The sequence below is a fragment of the Leptosomus discolor genome, chromosome 3, assembly GCF_034619465.1.
Source record: "Leptosomus discolor isolate bLepDis1 chromosome 3, bLepDis1.hap2, whole genome shotgun sequence".
Lineage (NCBI taxonomy): Eukaryota > Metazoa > Chordata > Aves > Leptosomiformes > Leptosomidae > Leptosomus > Leptosomus discolor.
This window is the reverse complement of record NC_141393.1, coordinates 44,545,799-44,571,155: the sequence shown is the minus strand read 5'-3', so window position 1 is coordinate 44,571,155 and position 25,357 is coordinate 44,545,799. Positions and strand designations below refer to the sequence as shown.

General features: G+C 47.5%; 1 protein-coding gene across 2 annotated transcripts; it reads left to right on the top strand.

Moving 5' to 3' along the window:
- Positions 1–116: 116 nt before the first annotated feature.
- On the top strand, positions 117–24,998 carry ARHGAP1 (Rho GTPase activating protein 1). Of its 2 annotated transcripts, XM_086461920.1 has the most exons (14): positions 117–153; positions 4,822–4,993; positions 5,754–5,846; positions 10,900–10,929; positions 16,015–16,102; positions 16,345–16,476; positions 17,036–17,122; positions 17,755–17,853; positions 18,578–18,685; positions 20,040–20,116; positions 20,511–20,588; positions 21,141–21,269; positions 21,475–21,578; positions 22,261–24,998. In XM_086461920.1, exons 2-14 carry the CDS (start codon positions 4,855–4,857, stop codon positions 22,438–22,440), a joined length of 1,344 nt encoding a protein of 447 aa, XP_086318046.1. In that variant the 5' UTR covers positions 117–153; positions 4,822–4,854; the 3' UTR covers positions 22,441–24,998. The 2 variants fall into 2 exon arrangements, with proteins under 2 accessions (XP_086318046.1, XP_086318045.1); XM_086461919.1 differs by lacking the exon at positions 10,900–10,929.
- The last annotated feature ends 359 nt before the right edge of the window (positions 24,999–25,357 follow it).

Here is a 25,357-nt window from a genome sequence, read left to right as displayed (position 1 = left end):
CGGAACGGCGCGAAGGGGCGGCGGGCGCGGCCGGACGGCGTCTGGAGGCGGGCGGGGCGGGGCGGCGTTCCCCCGGCAGCGGGCCGCGCTTCCGGCGGGCAGCGGATGCTGGCGCGGGGGTTGACAGGCGGGCGGGCCGGGCAGTGGCGGCAGGTACCGGCGACGGGCACCGGTGGCGGGCGGGGCGTGGTGCCCGGGGAGCGCAGCCGGGCCCTTCGTGCTGCAGCGGCGGCAGCGGGGCCCGGGGCGGGCCGCGTCGCGGGGGCACGGCGGCCTGTCCTGATGCTGCCGGGGCGGGGCGGGGAAGGGGCCCCGCGGCGGGGCTGAGCCCGAGCCTGAGCGGGCGGGCCGTGGCTGGGCCCGGAGCCCTGGTCTCCTGTCTGGGTGTTGCCGAGCCCGGGGGGGCGGCCGGGCTTGCCCCCTGTGGGGAGATGGTTATTTTTGCGGGAAACGCCGAGCCCGGGTCCTCGCTGAGCGCCCCGCGGGAGGCCGCGGGCCGCGGCGGAAGGGCCCGTCCGGTAAAGCACCGCGAGCACCTGGGCGGGGAGAGCAAGGGCTCGGAGGCCTCGGGGCTTTAGTCCCTTCTGTGGTGGTGGCGGTGTAGCTCGCTGCTGGAGCTGGGGCGCGGGGCCGGGCCGGACCCGGCTCTAGCCCTCGCTGCTGCCTTGTCCCGTCCCCCGCGGCGGGCACCGGCCGGTGGCTGCAGAAGACGGTGTGAGAGTGCTGCGGGAGGTAGCTTGCCATCCCTTTTGGCCCAGCAGCAGGGCTGTGAAACGTGCCTCCGTTATGCAGTTGGCATGAACTATGGGAACTTGGGATTTTCTTTTAACACTGTAAAGAGCAAATCTTTGAGTCTTATTTGAAGCTTGAAGTTGGTTCTGGGTTGTCACAGGAGCTCAGTCTAAGGGAATGGAAGAGAATCAGACATATGGTGGAGGGGAGGAGGAGGAGGAGAGGTACAGCCCTTGATAGGTCTGTGTGTGCCCCCATTTCCTCAGATGCTGCACATGTGATGGGTGGATCCTACACAGCACCGATAGTGGCCTCTGTACTTTGTGCTACAGCTCTGAGAGAGGAAGCAGAGCTCAGCGCCTTTGCTCTCAGACCCTGCAGAGAACCACTAAGAGGAGGCTGATTGCTAGCTGGGATGGATTTCCAGGGGGCACGGAGGTGGCCTTCAGCAAAGGGTTTGAGATGATGCTGCTTGTTTTAAAAGCTGTTATAATAATGAAGGACCAAAGAGTTTCCCTGAGCAATAGTGTGTCTGTCCTGAGTTAGTTGGTCACAGAGAGCCAGCTAGAGCCAGTCTGGCTCTTGACCCTTCGGTCCATTCAGGGTAGTACTTGGGTAGTGATGCTCTCAGTGGTATCATCAGTCTTGACGTGAGGGAAGACTTGGGCTGGACTTTCTCAATGAGTCTCAGTTCTGGAGCTCATTCATGCAAGTGAGTACTTTGAAGGTCTGCTGTTGAGTGACTGCTTCCTTTTTTTTGCAATGTACTTGATATTAAGACTCTAGCAAAGTGTAGGAATTTGATTGAAGTGTACATAAAAACAGACATTTGTTCAAATGAAATGAAAATGGGAGGAGGTGCAGATGGCAGCAGAGTCAGAAAAATGATACAGCCACCCCAGAGCTGGGAAAATTGTGTTTTAAAGGCTGAGGTTAGAACGTGCTGTTCTCCAGCATACCTCTCTGTTATCAAGAAAGTCAGTTTTTATTAGACAGCAAATGTTCAGCTCAACCAGTGTAGGTACAGAAAACATACTTAAATGCTTGGGAAATTGAAACAATTTGCTCTTTAGAGCCTGGCAGTAAGTAAATTCTCCTGATGTCATGTGATTCTTTAGTTTTCAAATGTTTGACTAGGCTTTTTACTTTTTAAATCTAGGTACGTCATTTTTCTTACCTTATGATTGGCTATACAAGGTGTATCACATCTTGTCATGACATTTATCTAAAACAAGTGAGGTTCTTAAATTGTGTTGAAGTCTGGTGAAACGCTGTTTTTTGGCAACCATTTCACCCTTATACTGATACAGATGGAATTTTCGTTCAATAACAGGTCATGTTTATGGGTCATTTTTAAGTACACAGGGGAAAATCTCATACAGCTGCATTATCAGGAAGTGAAATGTATACCCTTATACTGAGATCCCCAAGTAGTTTCTTACATCCTAACTCCAGGTTTGTCCTTCTCAGTTCCTGCTAGTTCCCAGGCATTTAGAGGATTATATTCTCTAAACTTACCTGATGTGAGACCCCATGCTTTTGTCTTTTGCACTGTTTGGGAAAGGGCTGGGGAAAATTCTGCAAAAAACCTTCTGGGGCTCTCTGAGAGCTACAGTCTGGTTCACAAGGACCTGAAATCTAGGAGGTCTTGTGCTCTGGATCCTCCTTTCCAAGGGGTAAGGAAGGTTTTGACAAGAGCACTATACTCTGGGCTCTTTTTCCAGTGTGGAACTGTAAGGATCTTACTAATGACTTCCTTCTTCCACATGGTGCCACACTAGGATTAATTTTATGCCTAAGGGGAAATCCCCCAGTGCTGTCTAATAACCAGCTCTTCTGCCTCTGATCAAGCGCTACAAGTTGACTGTGAAGCCAAGTGTAGGGACAAGTGAGGACACTTGGTGTCTTGCTGACCCTATGGCAGTACCATCACGGCTCTGTGGGAAGATTTGGATTTGGTCCCTGAGTGCTTCAGGACCTCGCTTTGGGGACAAGTTGCTACTTGACGTCCCCAAGAATCTCACACAAAAGGTATCTCAGTGGATGGCTCCAGTTGAACATAGGTCCTCTGTCCCCACCAGGCCTGGGAAGTCCCTGGGAGCTGGGAATGATGCGGGGCTGCCCTGGGGGGCCGTGGATGCTTCCTCAGCATGGGGTGCTGGCTTGTGGGGCTGCTGAGCTGCGGAGTGTGACGGTTTAAGCACACTGAGTCATAAGAGTCCCTGGCGTCACCATAGAAATTGGATCAGCTGCTAGGGTGGGGAGTCCTTGTCCCTTGGCTCTGCTGCTGCGTGGTTCCAGCATGAGCTCACCGTGCAAGGGAACCTGTTTTCTTGCTCCTTGTCCCTTCGAGATCAGAGGAGGCCAGACAGCTCTTGCAGCCCTCTCCAGCAGGCAGGAAATTTGCTTGTGTCTCTGCTTGGCTGCAGAAGTCAGACCCTCTGTGTTCGCTGTGCTGTCTTGGTGATCTGCTGCCCGTGTACATCTTGCTCTGTTGTGTTTTAGGAAACATTTCATTTGCTTAGCTGTAGCTCCAAGCCCTTTGGAAGCGCCAGAGAGGTGAAAACTGATTGTAAACCGGTGAGTAGCAGATAAGGGAGGACAAGAAGTAATAAGCTTGAAGTGATCCAGAGGGAAGGGGCAAACACTGAATAGTACCCTATTGCCTGTGCTCTCAAAATGCATCCCCAAGCTTGGTCACGAGTGTTGCCCTGAGCGTGGATGTGACTCCTTCCAGTGCTCAGTCTCTCACAGGTTTTGTCCTCTGTGCTCACATCTAAGTAACTGTTTCATCATCTTCTCTGGATAAATATGCACATTCAAGCTCTAGGGATGGAAGATGCAGAACATTGTTGCCCCCCCTCCATTCTGCTAAAGGAGATGGCTTTACTGTGAATATAGTCTTTCCACACAAAGGTATTGTGCCTCATCAGATCATCTTTGAACCCTTTGCTTGCCTCATAATGCAAAACAAGTACAAGCCTGTCGGAGAAGCAGCGTTACAGAAAGTCTTGCTGATGCAAGGTGTCATTTTGTTTTGCTACAGTTCCTCTTGGCTTGCTGCCTGTTGGCCACTGGATTACTGTCCCTCTGGTCTGTGAGAGCAATCCAGATCTGTGTACTTGTGCTTTCTGGTGTTTCCTTGCTTACTTCCAGGACACTGACTTTAGAGGATAACAGCTGTTTCCTAGGAGTTGTGCCTAAGAATTGTTACCCTTAGGAGGTGCTGTATGCTGTGCTAGCTCAGTCCCGGGTTTGACATGTCTTCTGCTCCAGGTGAGAGTGAGAAATATTTGCAAGCAGCAGCAAATGCTGAGCTGTCTGTTTCTTGGACCCTCTTCATTCCTCGGTCTCCTCAGTATTATGGCATGCTACTGAAAAATACTCATTCTAGCAATATGCCTTTAAATTAAAAAGCTGATTCCTTGCTGCTTGCTGTCATAGGAGAAAGGATCTCCTGGGTGATGCTGAAAGGAGATGAGGGTTGTATGTATGTTGTTCTCCCTGTCTTACTAGCTCAGCCTACAAAATCCTGTTTTAAGAAGCTGTTCACTTCTGTGTTCAGATCCCAGTGCACTGAAGCACCCACTTCAGTGTTGTTGAGAGCTCTGGCCCTCCCTTATGGGGAGAAGGCGGGGGTGATTCCTGGGAAAGCTTCCAGCACTGGGCCAACTGTGGAAACAGCTGGGCTTTGTGCCACCCCTTCAGATGGAGGGGGACCTCAGAGCTGGTACAGTGAATGTATCAGGCAGGGGCTGGTGTAGCCTGTCGCCTTCCTCAGCGTCTTGCTGCTGCTGCTGTTTCAGGAAAGAAACTACTTTGTACAGAGCTGTGCTTAAGCACAGAGTTGCTGAGGGGGTTGGTGCAAGCTCCTGTTGGCCTTTTGGTAGCAGTTGATGAGAAAGAATCTGACATATGTGGTGCTCCTAGCTTGAAGGAGGAGTTCCTGCCTGTGTTAAGGGGGAGGGGAACTATATCTCTGGATAAGTAAAGATAAGGGAGGATTTAGGGGAAATCAGTGTAAAGAGGAAGAGCCTCTATGGGGAGGTGAGCTTGTGATCTCTGCGTCTCACCTATCGATCTCTGCAGTCCTTATTCTAGACACTGCAATATTTGGGGACCATGGCTACAGACCCACTCTCGGAGCTTCAGGATGACCTGAACTTGGATGATACCAACCAATCCCTCAGCCAGCTCAAACTGGCCTCCATAGATGATAAGAGCTGGCCAGAAGATGAAGCCCCTGCTTTTCCCAAATCAGGTAAGTATCCTGATTGATTGGGGTCTGGGTTTCAGCCAAAAAGTTTGTCCTGCAGCATTGTGGTCATATCTACATATATAGAGAGACCCAGCTCCATTTGAAAGCTTCATATATTACACACATTAATCTTGCACCACACCCGGGTGAATTAGCCCTACCATTGAACAGCACTAAAAAGCTCAGAACTAGCTGATGTGTGACGCTTCTCATTCCTGTGATTGGCTGCACTTTGGTGCTGACAGTACAGAGTGTCCTCTGTTATGGTCTCTTGCAGGATAGTTTGGCCTGGAAGGGTCCTGAACTTCCATGTGGGAGGTGGGGCCGGAGAACTGAGTTGTTGCTCTGAAATCCTGTGTTATGGACTGCTGCCCAAAGAGGTCAGGGAAATTAGGTCAAGGGCATATAGGATGGCCATCCATCAAGGGACGATGTTAAGATCCTCCTGCTCTAAAAAGCCATCATGGTGCTCTTGGCACTTGGGTTTTGGTCTTTGTGAATGTTTGTGACACATCTGAACAGTCATTTTTGAGAGGGTGTACAGTCTGAGGGACACATATGGACCTCATAGGATTGATGGGTCTCTTCTGAAGTCATCAGTGCTCTTGCCCACTCAGAATTTCAAAGGTAGGTTTTTGAGGTAGACAGGTGCATACATAAGTCCCTCCCATGTTGAAGAGCCACTTTTTCTCATCCTTCTATCTCTGTTGTACTCCTTGCCAAGGTGTTCCTTCTAATTACTTGTTCCCTGTGTTTTGTGCAGAGGACTCCAAAGGCTCCCCTGGGCCCATCACTCACCTCCAGTGGGATGATCCCTACTATGATATCGCCAGGCACCACATTGTGGAAGTAGCAGGTAGCCGTCTTTCTGTTTTCTCCTTTGATGTCTTGGCTGAGGCTGGGCTGAGGAAGGGTCTTCCTAATGGGGTTGTGGGGGCGTCTGCTATATGCCAGGCACAAGTGGCAATGACAACTGGCATCATAAAGAGAAGGAGCACCAAACTTCTTGAATATTTGCAATATGCGTAATTTTCCATTGACCTCAGTTAAACTTTCATTTCTTCTTGGCTCTTCGTGTCTTGATTATATTATTAGCAGGACTTGGTTGCTTTTGCTGAATTGTTTTTGTTTTGGCCCTCGACTATATCCTAAGCACAAGATGTGGTTTTTTGCATGATAATGCCACAGAAATCACCTAGTTATGCAGTACAGCTGCAAGGTCCTCAGCTGACTGAGTAACCCACAGTCTGTCAGCTCTCTTATATCTGAATGCCCAGAGCTTGCCATCCTGCCCAGAAACAGCATTTACAGAAATCTGAAATAGGGGGAATAGGCCCATGGCCCACTGCAAGGAAAGACCTGATCATTCAGGGTTACAAGCATTTGGATTTTCTCTATGTGGTTGTCTTACCCATATTTGAAGTACACTAACCCTTGGCAATTTACTGATGTGACCTCCATAAGAAAGCGTTTTGGGGTAGTTTTCAGGTTGCTGTGATAAATCTGAGGGAAGGGTAATCCCAGTTTGTCTTGCATTCCTCGTTTAAGAAAAAAAAAACCACCTCTTTAAGCTGTTGCGACTTGATATTCACACTTCCTCCTTGATTATCTGTATCCACCTCCTACCCCTCCTATTGCCATTGCTCTGTGCCTTGGTCCCTGCCCCACATGTGAATTTTCAGCCAAGCAGAGGCTCAAGCTGGAGTCCTGATTCAGGGTTGTTCTACAGCTGGGTTTGACCACAGAGGAAAGATTCTCAGGCACTTACCTTGGTAAGAGCTGTCCTGACATCATTATTTTCTCTGCTGTCTTCTAGAATGAGCTTTCTTTCTCCTAACCTCTCATGTTGCATCTTTTGGGGAACAAACTTATAATGGCAAACTCAAAACTTTGTTGTCCTTTGTCTCCTGTGTGCCTCTGGCTGCTCCCGTGTATAGGCCAGGTGTTTAGCATTTGGGCCATTATGTCTTGTGCATTTGCCACAAGTGCTTTCATTTGCAAATGTGTTACCAGCCTTCTTTTCCATCGGTCTGGAGGTTCAGGGCTGAGGTTTATAGAGGTCTGCACCCTGGTCTCCATGCTGCTGAAACTGGGGACAGATGTATGGACTCCACCATTTCAGTGATAATAGCTAGAAGATTTGGAATCCGAGTGGCTGAGGTAACTGGTGTTCCTAGACTCTGGGAGCTGGTGAGTTAAAAGATACTGTTGTTCACTCCAGACAAAGCTTCAAGCAAAGTGCTTAGCAGAGAGTTTAGATCAGAGACATTGATAAGACTGGAATGTCAGCCAAAACCGAGGATATATTTTGTGTGCCGTGTCCTGACATAAGCACCAATCTTTCTTCGAGATTTCCGAGGTAACATGTTTTGGTATTTTTTCCCAGGCTTTCTGAATGGTTTGTCACGCCAGTGGAGGTGTGTCTCAGTGGCTGTTGGAATGCAGCCATTTGACAAGTTGCCTAGGATAGCAAATGAAGATCTAACTTCCTGGATGGATTTTGGGGTGGTATGATGGCTGACTGGGAGGTGTGCCTGCGTTCTGAAAGAGATCTCTTCCCTGTCATGGTTTAAATTTGTGTTTCTAGTGAGCTGTCTGTCCCTGTTGTGTCTGTGTATAGTGCAGAAGCAGCTCAGAGAAGCTTCTGTTGTTGGCTGCTCCTGGCCAATTTGCACCAGTAACTGGTTTATCTGAAAGCCTGTGATGGTCCCACACACAGAATGTGGTGCAGTGCCTTTCTTGGCATTGGAAGAGCTAGTAGCATAGCTCCAGGTAGTGGATTTGCTGCCCCATAGGTTTGAGACTCACCCATGTCTCATCTCCTGGAAGCAGGATTTATGAAGTTGGTCAAAGCGACCTGAGTTGTAATCCAGGCTCTGGGGTGAAGCTGTTTGTTTGGTTTTCTTGGTCAATAATTAATAACGTTAACTGTTTGGAGAATCAGACAGGGTAATGTTCTCCAGGCTGTTGCTGGAGGCAAACAATCTGGGAAAGCCTTCCATGTCCTGCCCTGTTCTGCACTTCAGAGCAGAAAGCGTATGACTAACTCTGTTCCTGCCTTCCCTTAAATATATTCTGGGATGATGATGCTATTTTGAGACAAAAGCAGAAGGCTGGTTCCCATCCTAGGGCTGAACTCCATGATCCCAGGGTTATGCTGTGTGGTCAGAAAAGTAATTGCTTCTTGTGGGATGCGTGCATGGTGTTAATAACTTATTAAAAGCCCAGTTTTGATGACAAAAAGTTAGCGCACTCATTTTCTAGCTGACCTTAAATTTCTGATTCAGTTCAAGGCATGCTGGATTTGAATATCCTGGTTATCTGGCCTAAAGAGGGAAAATAATACTGAAAAAAATTTTACAGAGTTTGCTAGAAAAATAAGGGGTTTGGTTTTGATTTTCGCTTAAAAATAGTGCAGCAGTTTCATGGAGACTCTCCTTTGTGCCCTATGCTCCTGTTTCCTCTGGGAAGTGGGATCTTCCTGGAAGAGGCTGTCCATGGGGAAGGAGCAGGCATGTCATTACCATCCCATGCGGTGGTGTATCAGAGGAAGATGGCAGCAAAAGGCATCCAGGCCACAGTTCTGAGGGAGTACTGTGACATTGTTATGAATCAGAACATTTTAGTTTTGGGAAACCTTCTTTTGGTTCTGGGATTCAATGCTTTTCTGAAGGAAAGAGATGATAGTCTGCCTGTCCTTTCAGACCTGCCTTAATGTATGTGTTTCTGGAGTGTTTTACGCTGGCTCTGGAGAGGTCTCTGTATGGTTGTGCTCTTCTTGACTCCGAGTTCCTCTTTTTGTGAGCATTAAATTATCTTTACACGTGGCTCGAAGTTGGAGCAGAGGCGGCTCAATTTCACTGCACAAACCACTTCTGCAAAGTGTGGGTTTTTTCCTTGCTCACATGACAGTGTTCGGGGGAGACGCAGGCTTCTGTTTGAAGGCTGTTGAGGAACTATCTCAAATTTCTGTTATGTTTAAGAGTTTCTGTATCCTCCTGCTAATTCTTATATGGAAAAGGTGCTGCTTCTGTCTCCTTTAGGGTTGAGGCAGACTAGGGTGACATAATCTTGGCCCTGAATTTCAGCAGAGGCTGAATGGCAAGAATATGGCATATAGTTAATAATGGTCTGAAGGATGTCTCTGGAGATGGCAGTGCCTGCTGGAAACCTGAGCCTTTGTGGGAAAAACAGGGCTCTTGGCAGGTCTTTGGCAATGTGTTCCTTCCTTGTTCTTCCGTGTGGTGTGAAATATTGGTCTCGCCTTTGTGGTCAATATGCAAACCTATAGCTATGAGGTGCACCAGCATTCCCATTTTACACAATAATTGGTTTTCTTCCTTTTGGGATAAGAAAACTGGGACTCAACATGTGATTGGCATATGAATTTTCCACTGCTGTTGAGGCTAGAAGTTGGTGTAGCAGTAGTCGGGAGAGCGGCCATCACTATTTATTTCAGCTATGTAGTCCCCTCCCAGTGACTTCAAAGCTTTGCTGAAGCTCAGAGCATGTTTCTGCTGGTTTTTATGGGAAATCTGCTGCCTCATACCATTAATTGGCAGTTGTTTGCAGGGCTGCTTCTGCAGAGGAGGTGTGATGCTAGCGTATGTAAGACCTGCAATTGAAGTGGGAAAGCAAGGTGGAGAGCTGGGAGTGTACCTTCTTGTGGATTACTAGATTGAAACTGCGATTTCAACAGTGAATCTTTTTTCAATGGTGGACCTGGTACCTGAAAAGCATTGTGTCTGGCTGTTGGCTGCAGGTGCCAAAGTTGTAACTAAGTGCTGATGGTTTGCTGTTGCTGTTGGTGATTGACATGGGGAGGTAAAATCAGTCTTGGAGCACCAGTAGCTCTTGTTTCACTAAGCAGGCAAAGGTAGAAGTTGCAGACAAAACTTGTGTTGAAATTACATTGCAGTGTGTCTTTGGTAATGGGCTCAGCAGAGGCCTCTCATAATAAGGGTCCTTTTCCCTTCCAGTGTGGTGCATTATTATTAGCTTCATTAGTACAGAGTGCCTGTATTTCTGCTGCTTTTGGATGTAGTTTCTAGCTTTGACTTTTTTTTTTTTTTTTTTTAAAGACTGTTTGTATGATATGGAATGATGAGTTTCTTCTGTAGAATTTGGCCTATCCAAAGCAAGCCAAGCTTGTGCACCATGTTTTGACATGCTAGATCAAGGGAACGGAGAGCTTCTTTCTAGAACACTGCTCTGCTTAGGCTCCTGTCTTGATAGGCCCATGTGGGTCTGTTGAGTATATGACTGTGAGAGTGATGGAAAGGGGCTGGGCATGGTAATAAGTGCCTTCATAGACGCCTCCCTGCCCAGAGAAATCTTTTTTTCTTTTTTCTAATTGGTAGTTTATTTTTTTAATTCAGAATCTATGAATTCATTTTTTTTTAAAGCTGTGGGTGTGTTGAAGATCTAAATTGTCCCCATCTTCAGCTTATTAGTGAAATTTAGCTGCTTGCAAAGTGGTCTGTTGGATGTGTTATTCATACAGTATGATGCCATTCCCTATGCGCTTCTGGAGTTGTTCAAAGGACCTTGACATTCAGAATTAGTTGTGTTTGGCCCTTTTAAAAGTGGCAGTATGGCAGTTGCAATTTTGGTGATAGGGGAAGTGTAACAGTAAGGGCCAGAAATTTAACTATGATTATACAGAATTAGCTGCAAATTCAATAAAGAGATTTGGGAATGCTGGGTTGTTGTTGCTGCCTCTAATTGTTAGATAAGGTTGCTTTGGAGAGGAGCATGGGGGAAAGATGATATAGAAGGAGCTTGACTGCTGCAAGACAACTAAATGCATCTCCAGTGGCAAACTGGCTAGACTCTTGAGACTTTATATTCAATATTACTTTCTGGGAAAGGGTGTGAAGCTTGCTATAACTTTGTTTCTGTTCCTCCAGACCAGGGTGCACTTGATGGGGCCCAACCAGGTAGGTAGATTTTTTGTGGCACTAACATTCGGTACTGTAGATCATGGTATTCCTTTAGCATGACTGTGGCCTGTAGCTGGACTGTCTCAGGGGAGCCCAAACTTTGCTCAGCCTTAGGCTGCACTGACAACTTTTCAAGAGTCCAAAGGCTGCACAAAATTGTCATCTGAGGGCTGCACCTCTGCCTCAGGCACAGCAGAATTGTCTGAGCCAAATTTGGCATGTGGGCTTTACTTTGCACACTTTGGGGCTTTTGGGTCTCAGTGTAAATCTTGTTCCTCTTCTGTCATGGTGGTGGCCTGCTTGGACCAGTCTGGTTTGAACTCAGATTTACCTTGTTGCCATGTGTGCTTTGGAAGGTCATCCTAGGATTGCTCCCTATTCCTTCCTATGATCTGCTGCTGCACTCACGTGCTAAGCAGCTGGTGCTTAAACTGGATTCTTCAGCTGAAAGCAACTGTTATCTATTTCTTCTCCATTCGGCTGCAGGGATGTTGTGTTTTGATAACTTTTTCCTCATTTTATCCTGGGACTGTGCTGGACTGCTCTGTGCTTGCTGAGCATTTGTTAATACTCTTTGGACTTTAGTCCCAAGCCTTAAGAATTTGGCTACCAGTGCTTTCACGCTTCTCAATGTAGACAAAAACTTCTTTTGGTGTGAAATTCTTTCTGCTGTTTCTGAACAGCAGGCCAAGACCTTCACATAGTCCATAGAAATGCTGATCCTCACTGCCTCATTACATGGACTCTTCTCCCTTATTTGCCATGCTCTCAGGCATCCTCCCGCTTTGCATTCTTTAATCTGACGCTCTAGTGTATTTTCTGTCAGTTAGAGCTGCAGTCACTTGGTAAGGCTTTGTGATTCTGGCAGTATTTGGATATTGGGAATATCTAGTTGGAAGATGTCATGTATTAAAATACTTTAAAAATCCTTACCTTCTTTTTCTGAGAGGCTAAATCTGCTTTGGAATTCAACAGGCAACTAAAATCTGCTGTAACTAAACAATGCCCAGCTGTGTCATAAGCTTGGCAGGAACCTGAAATTACATTAGAGAAGCTTTTTACTGACAGTGCCTCTGATAAACATCCTAAGATTTGTGAAACTTGTGTAGTAATGTTCCAGAATTATGTAGTGGTGTTCTCTCCTTGACCCTGAACTCTGTTAACTTTGCTGTTTTACCAGTAACACTAGCTTTTCGTGACAAGTTTTATCCATCTGCATTCTCTCAGTATCAAAGTACCAGGATATTCCCATTTGAATCTTTCATCGAGGTGGGCCCTCAGCCAAGGATACCTGATGAAGGTAGGAATGAGCAGGGTCTTTGGACTGCAGTTACGCTACCAGTGAGTAGTAGGACAGCCTCCAACCATGGCATAAAGGCTAATGGACGTATTTCAGGAGAAATACCTAGAGATACATAGCAGGATTTGGAAGTCAAGCATGTATTTTCTGTGTTGGCTGTACAGATTCATTTAATAGAGTCCTGTCTTGGGACAGTACTGCTACCTTGATAGGAATTTCTGCTCTGATACATTTGTATTGCTGCATGTTTCAGTCTGAAAAATTAGCCTCAGTATTTAAACTTCAGCCCTTTTAAAAGTGTGGTCCTGCACTGATGGCTTGGAACCATGGCAATGATGCTCCTTGCCCCTTGTCTCAGAAGTGCACTGGAAACGCTGCTCTTCAGGTGAGAGGAAAAACTGTGTTTGGGCCTTAAACCACCATAACAATGTTCAGGAGAATTAGCATGTCCATATGCTAGAAGTTGATACCTCTTTAGATGAGCAGCTGTCTTGACTGGAAAGGTTTTGCATATTGGCTACTATCTTTGTTGTTAGAAAAAAAAAAAGTCTGAATTACATCCTGTGGGGGTAGTTTAATTCCAGTGTAGATTGGAAATATTTTTTATGTATGAACTTACTCACCAAGGTATGTACATTGTTGGGGTACTCTGTGAGTACTGATGGTATATAATCGCTGCTTTGTTGATTTGTCATTAACTATTGAGCATTCCTGATCTGGGAGAGGTAGGAGACAGCCTGAGAAGCTGAATGATTAATTAATGGTCTATAGTTGCCTTCAGTGGAAACTTTAGCTATTTGCAATTGCAAACAAGAGGTGAAAACCTAGATACATAAGATTAATATTGCAAATAGGAAAGCAAGCAGCACAAGGGATGGAACATCTGGGAAAGATCAAACGCGATAAGTATCTATTCAGTTGGAAGCAGAGAGACCACCTGCAGGCAGTTTCCTCTGACAGCCAAGAATGCATGGAATGGGATTTAGGTTCTTGTTTATAAATTGGAGCTGCTTGTTCAGCTTTGATGCTGAATTTTGAATTTTGTCATGTCTGGTGGAACCAGATTGATCTATGTCAGGTGGAAAAAAGATTGGCAATTTGGTGTTTTGAAAGTGTCTGTGTTGACAGGCTGAGCTCAGTGTGATGGAACTGGAGTGAAACCCAGAACTCACTAATGGGCATGCTGGTTCCTGTGTAGGTCCCATGCATAAATTCATTCTGATCTGGAAGGCAAAACGGGCCATTCCTTTTCCAGTCATCCAGGGGACCATAGATTTTCTTTTGGTGTACTTGGCCCTGGAGATTATCCAGGGGAAACAGGCCATCTCCCCTTTGGCAGAATCATGGATTGTCCGTTTTTTCTTTACCAGCAATCCCAGACCTTTTCACCAAGGCTGTATAAGGAACGAGATTCTAGACTTTGTGTAGGTCCTGCCATAGGCTTTCATGTCATTCCAGAGGAAGGTGTTTAAGCTGTGTGGTTCCTGACTTTTGACTTGTCAGATCTGGAAATTAGTGCTCAGGAGCCTGAGCTGAGTGTGTGGCCACTCACAACATCGCATGAACATGGTGCTGTACTGCAGGTTCTTCACAACCAAGGCCTGCCTTGATCAAGCTTTCAGTTTGCTTCTGTACCTCAGACCATCCACTCTGGTATGAAATGCAGCCTCTCAATTAACTGAAGATAGTACCTATTCTGACTTTAGCAGAGAGCTGTGATCTGCAAAGATCTGTAGTCTTTCTGACCATTATCTTTCACTACAAAACTCAACAGGTTCTTAGATGCTACCATCTTCTTGCTGCTCTGTGCAGGCAGAAGCCTTTGTCTTCCAGATGGAGGCATACGAGTGGCTCAAGACCACTGAGAAGAGTCACAATATGCCATGTTCCTTGCCCAGGACTTTGTAGCCTGCACCTTTGTTTTACAGACAGCTTATGTGCATTAGACCTAGGCGTAAAGCTCATAGCAAGCTACCAAGAAACTCTGGGCTAGGCAGAGAGTGGGCTACCGTGGGATATGCAATGTGATGTTGGTCTTGTGGCCTGGCTGTGACTGTATCTGGTTGTTCCAGATGAGCCTTGCATCACTCTTTCCTAGTCCTGCGTTCTGGGTCATGCATCCTCCCTAATTGCCCCTTACCTCCGCATGTGTATGTCAATGTGATGGCCTATGCCACCCCTTTTGTGGTCTGTACCTAGTGCTGCCTCAGTGTCCCTAGCTCTTGTAGAGGTTCTGGCTTGTGTGCATCAGTAAATTCTGTCTCTTGTGTTGTCTGGTGACTTGAAAATGGGACTTGCGAGGGAAAAATGTAAGTGAACAAGTAGCAAGAGAATCTGCTCTTCTGGCTAGGATGAGGGGCAAGAGAGGGTTAGTGGCATCTTAATGTCATGGCTGGTGTATGCGAGTTCTCTGGCTGCCACTTGCAGCACCAAGTGGTCATCAGCTGCTAACGGGCAGCGTTTCCAGAAACCTCGGGTTTGTGGTTCTAGGGTTCAGTTTGAGATCTCAGTTGCTGCATGGCAAGTGTAACCAAGTGGTAGCTGAGAGCCAGAGTCCATGCAAAGATGAGAAAGTGGCTCCATGCTCTGAATAGTGTAAATCAGTGTGGGGAAAAGGATATATTTGAAGAGGAATGATGTATTGCAGGGCTTACCTGCATAAGTAGTGATCCTTGCTGCTTTTCTGTGCTGTAATCTGTATGACATGGTTGTGCTGTAGGGGAGAAAGGAGGGTGTTGTAGAGTATAACCTCAGTAGCCTCGTCCACTGCTCCATGCACCTCCTGCTTGTCAAGAAAACATAGTTCTTGGAGCAGGGTGAGTAGCAAGAAAGATGGAAAGACTTTAACCCTTCACACTAAAGGAACCATTTCATCTCCACTGGTCCTAAAAAGCAAGTCATCCTTGTGGAAACGAATTGGGTGTTGTGTCTGGGAGAGGACCAGACTTTCCGTATGTCCAAAAGACTTGTGACCTTGTTCTTACTTACCTAAATCTCTCAATTCCCCCAGCATGTCTGCTAAGCTTGTCCATGCCCATCTACTCGCATTTTGTTCATGGAGCTGGGATCTCTGCTGATGGAAGTCCACTGAACTGTGAAGACTTGCCTTGGGGAAAACTTGTCTCTGAAGCCTCAAGTGGTGTCCTCCCTGAGATGAGGGTGCTTTATGGGTTATTTGGCCCCAGTGTATGGGAACTGTTTTCTGCTGTTTTTTTACATGGAATGCTTTGTTGTGCTGCACTTTGCAGATCCTTTCAGCCCTGTTGGAAAAATATCTCTGTGGATGGAAAATCTAGGAAGCAGTGACCAGCTTGTTCTGCAGTCCCCCTGGAGAATCCAACAGCCCTGCTTGGTCCATCTGTAGAAGCAGCTTATGATGATGCTTGCTTCTCATGTCTGGGATGTGGCTCGGTCTGCTTTATTTCTAGGAATTTCTTGGTTTCCAGGGTATGAAAAGGCTTTGTCCTGTGTGCAGGACTAAGCTTCAGATGAAGCAAGAAACAAACACACCAGACCACAAGCAGTCAGTCTCGGACTGTGTGCAGGATGGAAGGAGTTCTCCATTCTCATTGTTGACTTGCCAGGCCCTTGGCGTACAGGTTTCTGCTTTCACACTAGACCCATAGTAACTCTGCTGAAAACGAGGTTTAGCTTTGCTGGCGGCTGTGTCGATCCAGACTTCTGCCTTGTTATGGTGGTTTCCCATTCTCTGTTAGCCCCTTGCTGCCAAGACCCCAACATAGTCCTCAAACTCCCTATAATCTCTGGCATTTCATCTGCAGGTGATGACAAATATGGAAGGAAAGTAATTTTGTTCAGTGCCTGCCGGATGCCCCCAAGTCATCAACTTGACCATGTGAAATTGCTGGGGTGAGTAGCGTCTTAGGAGGCTGCTGTTAACTTCTTAAGGCTGACATAATTCCCAGATGCTGGATTCCTGGGGCCAATCTATCTCCAGTAGCTTCTTGAGCTGGACATATCCTCCTAAAGTGCTTACCTCCATTGCTGGGGTTGCAAATGCTCTGTTACAGCACACAAAAATGAGTCCCAAAGGGAGGAAGAATCTCTCTGTGGCAGAGCATTAAGTGAGTTTAGCAGCTATCTCTTCTCAGGTACCTGAAATTCACACTGGACCAGTATGTGGAGAGTGATTACACACTGGTGTACCTGCACCATGGCCTGACCAGTGAGAACAAGCCATCCCTGAGCTGGCTGCGGGATGCCTACAGGGAATTTGATCGCAAGTGAGTAAGGCTGCGGCAAGCAAGGAAGCAAGGGTATAGCATGCTCTGTGTATATATATATATATGTGTGTGTGTGTGTATATATATATATATATATATGTGTGTGTGTGTGTGTTCTGTAGCCTCACATATAAGATCTTCCCCAAGCCCCCGTGTAGCTTGGTGATCATAATTTACTATCACTTATTTCTGCCACGTATGTTGTTTAATGCAGACTGAATCCTGGGATGAACAGCTCCTTCTGTAGTTACACCCTTTAGGCCAACAGGCAAGCAGCAAAACCAAGACCCAGTGCAAGTGTGTCGGCCCCATGGTATAGTTGTTGCTTCGTGGTGAGGCTGCTCATGCTTCTCGGTGAATCTTGGAATATAGTAGAGTGTGCCCTGCTGCTGAGTGGCCTGACACAGCTATGAAGCATGGGAAAGCAGAGGCCATGGGTGCTGGGGAGTGGTGAGGCTCGGTGCAAAAGGAGTGGAGCACCCAGGGTGCCTTAATCTTGTAGAAAGGTTGGTTCCTCTGCTTAAAGTGCACCTCATCCTTACTTAGTTTCTCTTGGTAGGTACAAGAAGAACATCAAAGCCTTGTATATTGTGCACCCAACCATGTTCATCAAGACCCTGCTGATTCTCTTCAAGCCTCTGATCAGGTAGGAGGCACTATAGCAGGCTCATCCACATCCTCACGCTGCAGGGGGATAATGGGGCATTTTCAGTGGGGCAGAAGATGAGCTCAGGCTACCAAGCCTACCCTGGAGTCTCTCACCCTGTGCTATCTCCTCCTGTTTCTGAGCTCAGGAATATTAGACACAAGGAGTACTGCTTTGGGAACCTCCAGAGTTTGCAGCTCTGTACTCCTCCCTTTCTCACCAGCCAAGTAGAAGCAAAGTGTTGCAGACTCTTCTAATAATGAAAAAGGAAGTGAGAGCATCAGTCCAAATTATATTTAATTCATTGTGTTGATGCTGCAATCCTAACTCTGTAAAATAATTGAAAACAAAACTTTCTCCAGCCTACTGCCGAACTTAGAAAGGAGAAATCCAGTGTTTTAGGGAGTCAGCTGCTGCTAGGGCTCTAATGTGACTTGGAAAGTGTTGGCATCTCTTAGTAAAATATATGGAGTTGGAGAGCTATGTGGCTTACATCTCTGCTGCTCAGCCATACCTGCCCCTTTGCCCCATTGTTGTCTCTTGCAGACCCCTGCTTTCCTTGCCTATAAGAAATCCGTTCGGATACTGCATTTCCCAATTCCTCACATACCTACTTTTCTCTTGTTTTTCAGCTTTAAGTTTGGACGAAAGATTTTTTATGTGAACTTCCTTAGTGAGCTGGAGGATTATGTGAAACTGGAACAGTTGGGGATCCCAAGCCAAGTGCTGAAGTGAGAATGCTGCCTGTCTACCATTTGCTTAGGGGTCTGTGAGAGGGGGCTTTTCTGGAGGAATGGCAAGGGAAGGAAGAGATCATTCCATTCAGGCAGTGGTTTTGGAGGAAGTGGTGACAAATTGCCTTAAAGACTATTGTTTCTCTCCATTCTTCTTCCTGTGTGTCCTTGGCGCCAGTGCCCACTTCTGTCCTTGAGTTAAAAATCCTCCTCCAGTGGAGCACCCGTCCTGCCTCTTCCACTCACACCACAGGGGCTTTCTGCAAGCTGTTGACCTTACACTGACTTGGAGCTTGTGATGTGCACCTCCTGTGTCTGGGCTGCTTTACTCTGCACAGTTCAGCTTGTCTTTGGGGCTTCCCAAAGTCGCCACAATCTTGGTCCTGCCAGATTGATTCCCTATTCCTCATGCACACATGCAACTGTCTCATCACAAGCAGTGCTGTCCTGGCCTCCTGTCCACACTGTCTGTCATCCTTAGCTACACCAGCTCCTGATTCCAGATAGAGATTCTTTTCTTCCTGCATTTTTCTGGCAACCAGATGTTTGTTCTTATTGCCCCTGTGCTCCAGAGCTGCCTGTCCAGTTTTTGCATTAGGTGGAATCAGCCATGCTGGGCTGGAGCTGTAACCGAGGGTGTGCAGTGGGTCATGTGCAGTGCTGCATTCGTGCTCTTCCTGGGAGGTGGAGTGGCTTTTTACTAGTCTGTGTTTTGCCACAGATACGATGAATATCTGAGATCCTTGCAGAAACCTTCTCAAATGCCCCAGAAACCAACACCCCTGTGCCCACCACTGCCAAACCAGCAGTTTGGAGTCTCGCTCCAGCAGTGAGTATCTCTAGATTGTGTTGCTTTTGCCCTGACTTGCTTGATATGAGGTCACTGTATTTATAACTGAACAGCAGCAAGAGTGGCTGTAAATTGTCTTGCAGTTCAGACTGCCTACAAAACTTTAATCATTCTTCTGAGGAACTCTGCGTTCATATCCAGATCCTGACTGACTCAGTTCAGTTTCACCCTCTTGATTCCCCAGCTAGGTTGTATCTAAATTTGGATGAGATTGTTTCTGTAGCTAAGGGTCACTAAGGGTGGAGCAAAATAAGGGCTATGGGGATGGCTTCGTGCCGCTAGAAACTCCCTTTAAGTGAAGGAAGTCTGTAGGAGGCTGATGGAGGTGTCTTTAGGGCTATGCTATTTTCATTGAGCAGTGGTGCAGATCTGTTTCTTAGTTTTTGCCGTATCATAAGTTCTATTTTAAAAGCACTTCTATTCACCCTTGTACTGATTCCCACCCACCATTCCTGCATGGTGACACAGGCAAACAGACACTGGCAAGGGCTAGTGATACTGGCTAAGTGTTGAAGGTATTTTTAACCTAGAGTGGGATTTTTGCCTGCCTGGGAATGAAGAAGAGCCACTACTGTGTGGCCAGACAGATCCTCTGAAGCAATCTGTGGACATATTCCTCAGCTTCAACACAACGTTGCCAAATGTAACCCCCATGGTGCTGTGTGCCTGAGCTTGTTAGTAGCCTGGGAGGAGTGAGCAGCTCCATGCTGTCAAGTAGTAAAGAGAATTGAATGTGAGGGTGGCAGCGAACACCTTGGCATCACTAGGTCTTCCCTGATGGCTGTTGGATTGATAAATCCTCTGTTAGAGGAGTGGGGTGGATAAACTTATCCTGTATACCCCCATCCCTGGCAGTGTTCAGCCTGACCTAGTGGAAGGTATCCCTGCCTTTGGTGGGGGGATTGGAACTAGATGATCTTTAAGGTCCCTTCCAACCTAAAATATTCTATGATTCCATGATATATATTTTTCTCTTCAGCTTTTTTCTGCCCTTGCATCTGTGGGGAAGGAAAAAGGAAGCTTAACCCTTTTCACCTGGTTCATAACTAGCAGCCTTGCCTTCTGGGAACACCTTTGCCCTGGCATCTACAGGCTATGATTTTTACAGAAGATAGAGAAATATTCCTGTGGTGTAGCAATGAGCTCGTGCTTGCTCCAGTGAATAGTGTAGCATGGTGGGTGAAGAGGAGAGAAGGCTGGAATAATGGCTGAACCAGGGACTGGGATAGCAAGATCCTATGCGATAGAGCTTGTGTGGGCAACTTCAAGACTCAGGAGATGCGTGCAGGGCAGGGAGGACCAGTCATTTGTAACCTTTTGTCTCTTCCCACAGCCTCAGGGAGAAGAGCCCTGATCAGTCTCTTGTTCCTCTGGTGGTCAGAGACACCATTGCTCATTTGCAGGAGCATGGTAAGTGTTCGGAGGAAGCTGCAGCCCCAGCTGACTTTCAATGTCAGTGGCCTCTCCTCCACCCAAGTTCCAAACCAGAGTGCGGTAAGATAAAGAACAGCAATCTAGAACAAGGTGTAAAGGCCTCAACTAGGTGAGTTAGCCTTCAAGAGAGATTTTGCAGGGCTTAGAAGACCTCTTTTCTCCAGTCATCCGTACTTCTACTTGTATAAGTGTAGCAAAATGCTCCTTGTATCATTTGGCTGGTAGTGGAAGCAAAAAGAATTGCTGCTCTCTGAAAAAAGGGGCTTGTCGACATCTGTCTGAACGCCCCATAGCATGAATTTATTATGGTTAAGACCAGCATTTTTAGAGACTCTCACATGGCTGATCTCCATCTGCTCTCACTTCACAGCACTTACTACAGAGGGGATTTTCCGGAGATCAGCAAATACACAGGTTGTCAGGGAGGTCCAGCAAAAATACAACATGGGTAAGTGCCCAAACTTCGCAGAGCCCCTCTCATTCCCTGACTACTGCTGTCCAACTGGAACTGTGTTGGAGCTAGTCCATCATGGCTCTTCTTCTCTGATAGGCCTCTAGGTGTGGCCCCATCAGGGTATGACCTGAATTGCAAGGGAGAAGCATCTGATACTTCTGCTATGTGGAAAGCATATTCCTTCTCACTCACGTTCCCCTCGCTGCCCTTTTCCTTCCTGAAAACTTCACTGTTTCTCAGAGTGGGATATACCATCTTAGTCTGGTTATACTGGAGGGACTAAAGATGACCAGGAAGAAATTTGGTCATCTCTTTCATTTGATGACTTCTGAAGATGTAGTGCTGGATTCAGCAGTGCTTTGCGTATGTTTTTTGGGACACATTTTTCTACCCTGCTAGGAGACGTGGTACTTCAATACCCTCTCTGTGTTCTTCTTTAAAATACTGCTTCTCTAGATCTGGGCTCTGACCACTGTGTCCTTTTCTTTGTCTGGAGGAGGTCCCACTTTGACCAGTGAGGACTGAGTCTCTGCTCTACTTTGTCAGGTGTGCCTGTAGATTTCCAGCAGTATGAAGATGTCCACCTCCCTGCTGTGATTCTCAAGACCTTCTTGAGGGAGCTACCTGAGCCCCTCCTCACTTTTGGCCTCTACAGCCATGTTGTCAGCTTCCAGAGTGAGTTGTAACAAGAGTGTGCTACTCCCTCAATGTTGCACTGGCCAAGGGCAAAGATATCTTCGGGGGGGAGGGGGCAGTCCTGCATGGGATACCCTGTGACTGCAAACAGGGCTCTCATGACGGTGGGTGCTGAGGGTTCCTCATGGACCTGCTTGTCCTGTAAGTTGATTTTTATTTTTTTTTTTTAAATTTTTTTTTTTAGGTGTGGAGGAGGTGAATCGTGTGGATGTTGTTCGCAAAACACTCCAGACTCTTCCAGAAGAAAACTACCAAGTGCTGCATTTACTGATGGCCTTTCTGGTGCAGGTGAGCTGCTCCAAAGGTGGGCAGTTGTATGCTAGTTCAGTTGCCAGTGCCTTGCATCAGCTTTTTCACTGCCTGCTTCCTCTTTTCCTTTGAGAGGAAGTGAGTCTTAAGGTAGGAGATTGCCTTTACCTTATGTTCTTGTTATACAGAGATCAAGGATGATAGTGATGAACTAGCCTAAGCAGTTGCTTCTCATAATGCTGAGAAGTGCAGGTGGGCATTAAGCCTGCGTGGTCTGTACCAGGGAGGCTAAAAGCTCGCCAGAGTGGAGGTACAACTGCAAAATAGCTGAGTAAAAGATTAGACTAAAAGAGGGGTCTCAGATCCACCCTACAGAACTTTCTTTTTCCGAGGAATCCCCTGCAAGGCTATTCTAGCAAGAGGGACATTTGTTTTGTTTTGAGTGGTGATCTGGACTGTAGAGATATTGGCTGACAGTGCTCTCAATCCTGTTGTTATGATGCGGCCTGGTGGTTAAGTCATAGTGGCAAATGACAAGATATTGCTCCTCACTTCCTGAATGATGAGTGTCATATGTGTTTCCCCCAGCCATCTTCTGGCCTTCAGTTTCTCTCCTCCCATTTGCCCTTGGGATTCTGTCAGCTTTGGCTTTGGGGAGGGCAGAGGGCAGATGTTGTGTTGTTCTGTAGGATTCACAATAGTCTCTTTCCTTCCCACATAGGTCTCTGCTCACAGTGACAGAAACAAGATGACAAACACCAACCTGGCAGTTGTGTTTGGCCCAAATCTGCTGTGGGCCAAAGATGTAGCCATCACCCTAAAAGCCATCAACCCCATCAATACCTTTACCAAGTTCCTGCTGGACCACCAGAAGGAGCTCTTTGAGGATGTGGAGGCTTGAATCCAGGCCAGCCCACACCAGCACACTGTACCCACCTTCCCACCTTCTTTCCCACCTTGTCTTGGAGCTGTCTCCAAGCTGTCTCCAGTGCAAAGGGACCATTGATCCTCTGGGTGATGAGCAGAGTGAGGGCTGTGGAGATGGTGGAGAAGCTGTGTAAGTAAGCGAGCAAGAGACCTGCTGCTCTGGATGGGGAGGGGAGCTGGTCTCCCAGCTGCTGAGAGTGGAGTCCTAACCCACCGGCCAGTCTGTGCAGCTCCTCCAGGGCTCATCACCAGTCTGCTGCCCTATCAGATGACCTGCCTTCCTTTCCTCCTTCCCTCACATGCGGTTTTTCTGCTCTCCTGGTCCCTTCCTCAGCAAAGATCTTTTTTGTTTAAGCTCTCAATAGTCCCAGCTCACCCTCCTTGATCAGCTGGGTTGTCTGGGCTAGGGCAGACTTGCCAGGTTTTGTGGCAGACGTTCTTGCTGCAAGTGCCATCTCTCAGTGCTGAATGTGCATCCTGCCTTTCACCAGAGGCACCTAAAACAAGGAAGGGAGCCAGGCAGTCCTTGTCCCTCAGGTAGCAGCATGTCCTGCACTTGCAAACACCACTCTAGACCCCATGCTTTTGGCAGACAAGTGAAGGACAGGCTACAGCACATGTGCTGTGTTACCTGTCAGACTACAATACAAGGAAGCTGAATTTAGCCCAAACCCCTCTGGGGTTGCCTGCTCCATCCATTATTCAGTGTTTGCTGGAGTGTAGTGGGTGAGGTGCCTCCCATAGGTACTCAGCTCAGGTGTGTTTGTCCCTCTGGCAGAATTTCCAGCCTGGCTGGGAAGGTCCATGCCAGACCTGGCTGGGGCCCTTTGACAGCTGCTGAGTCTAAATGGCAGGAAGCAAGTGCCCTGGTGGCACTGAACTGCTGAACACTATGAAGATCACTGCCTTTCCCTGTGGCAGCAGCAGAAGACCTCTTCTCCTCCATCAGGCATGTGTATCTGTGTTGACCAGTACAGACCGCCTTGGCTCCCCGCAGAGAGCATGGCCTTGAGGGAAGGTCCAGGGACTGGGGCTTAACCCTCACTCTGGAGTGCACCATGACTGGATTACGAATTTCTGCCCAGGTGCTGAGCACTCATGTGCCAAAGCTGTGAGTGAACAGCTATTCCACGCCAAGGGCCTTTGCCCCACCTCCTCCTCGGTTCATACCTTCCTTCCACCCTGCCGTGGAAGCCTGGTCAGATGTATCCTGTACGCCCTGGGCACAGCTGGAGAGATTGGGTTCTCTGCAAGGCAGGCTCAGAGTGGGGTGGGCCTGGCACCTTCCCAAAGCAGCTGCAATACTGTTAGGGCATCACTGTTGGTTTGGGTTGCAGCATTCCCATTACCTGAGGTAAAAGAGATCCCTCTCCTTAGCCTGGGCCTGGTGGGGTGTTAGTAGGGAGCTTCTAGCCTTACTTCACTGGTATTATGTCTTTATATCTTGTCCCTGTGTGCCTGGGCCAGTCATCCATGCTGCATCTGGCCACAGGGACAAATCTTTTTGACCAAGCAGAACTAATTTTTAAAAAGGTGCTGGATGCTAAATAGAATTTGCTTTTCATAATATTTTAGCCTGCCTTTAAACACTGAGCAAAGGTCGGTGCCCTGGTTGTAATCAAAATAAGTGATGTCTGCTGCAGGAATTGTGGAGATTGCTCTTTTTGCTAAGCTCTGGAATGGGGATGGGTGCAAACATAGGCAGCTCTGTGGGGCAGTGCAGGTCCAGCCAGCTGGCTCAGAAGAGACACACCAACACATGGGTGGGAACAGTGAGCAAGAAACTGAGTAATACTAAGGCTGGAGCAAGAAATGTTCTAGGATAGGGCTTGATCTGATCCCTTCTAGACACTGGGGGACTTTGTCCTACGGAGGCTACAAGGCTGCTTAGTCTCCTTCTTCCAAGAGTAGGAGTCTTCCCTGTTTGGCGAGGATGTGAATTGTTTCAGCCTGAAGAATTCACAGCAGTAACCAAATAAATGTTTTGGAGGTAGAGATACTTGGCTCCTAATTCACATGTGATCTCTGCTAGAGTAAGTTAGCAGGGCTGCCGTGCTGTGGAGGAGTAATCTCCTGGGGTGGACAGTGGAGAGAGGTGTACTTGCCCCAGTCTTTGTTTTAACAGGCAAGGCTTTCTGGACAGCTTGGGAGGAGCGTGGAGGCTGAGGGAGCCCGGTGCAGCTGCTCTTTCCCTGCGGACACTCCACTCTGTGTAGGCATCAGTATGGGGGGGGACCTGGCGCTCTGACTATGTCTGTAGCTGACACTGGCCTCGTTTATACTCTGCTAGAGGAAAGGCAAACCCAGCTACTAACAAGGCCAAGGTCAGCAACCTGGAACGGGAAGTGCCTGTGTGCCAGGGCACCAGGCCTTGGCCCTATGCACAGCCCCGGTGCTCTGGAGAGGGTGGCAGGTTCCGGCCCTGCAGAGCAGCAAGGAGCGTTCCCTGCCCAGTAGCAAGAGGAGCAGTGCTGGAGTAGCTTAGCTCCTCTCCAGGGGGAGAGCAGGGATTGCTGCAAGTGTCCATGGGGTTTTTTTGTTTGTTTTCTTTTTTTAGTGAATTTTTGAAATAACAGTTCCTTTTTTTTTTTTTTTTTTTTTTTTTTTTTTTTTTTTTTTTTTTTTTTTTTTTTAGCAAAATGGAGACTGGTGCATCCCCTGCAGGCAGGGATAAAAGCTTGCTCCAGTTCAGTGCCTGCAGGGAGCAGATTTGGAGGGTGTTCAGGAAGCTGCTGCTGCTCATGGTGGGAAAGTGCTTGCAAATCCTGGAAGGGACACAGTGTAAATACCCCTTTCCTCTGCTGCTGGAGCTGCCAGGGGCCCTGGAACAGGCACAGTAACCAGGGTTGCTTTTTCTTCTGCAGTCTGCTCTCCTGAATGCCTTGTATTGA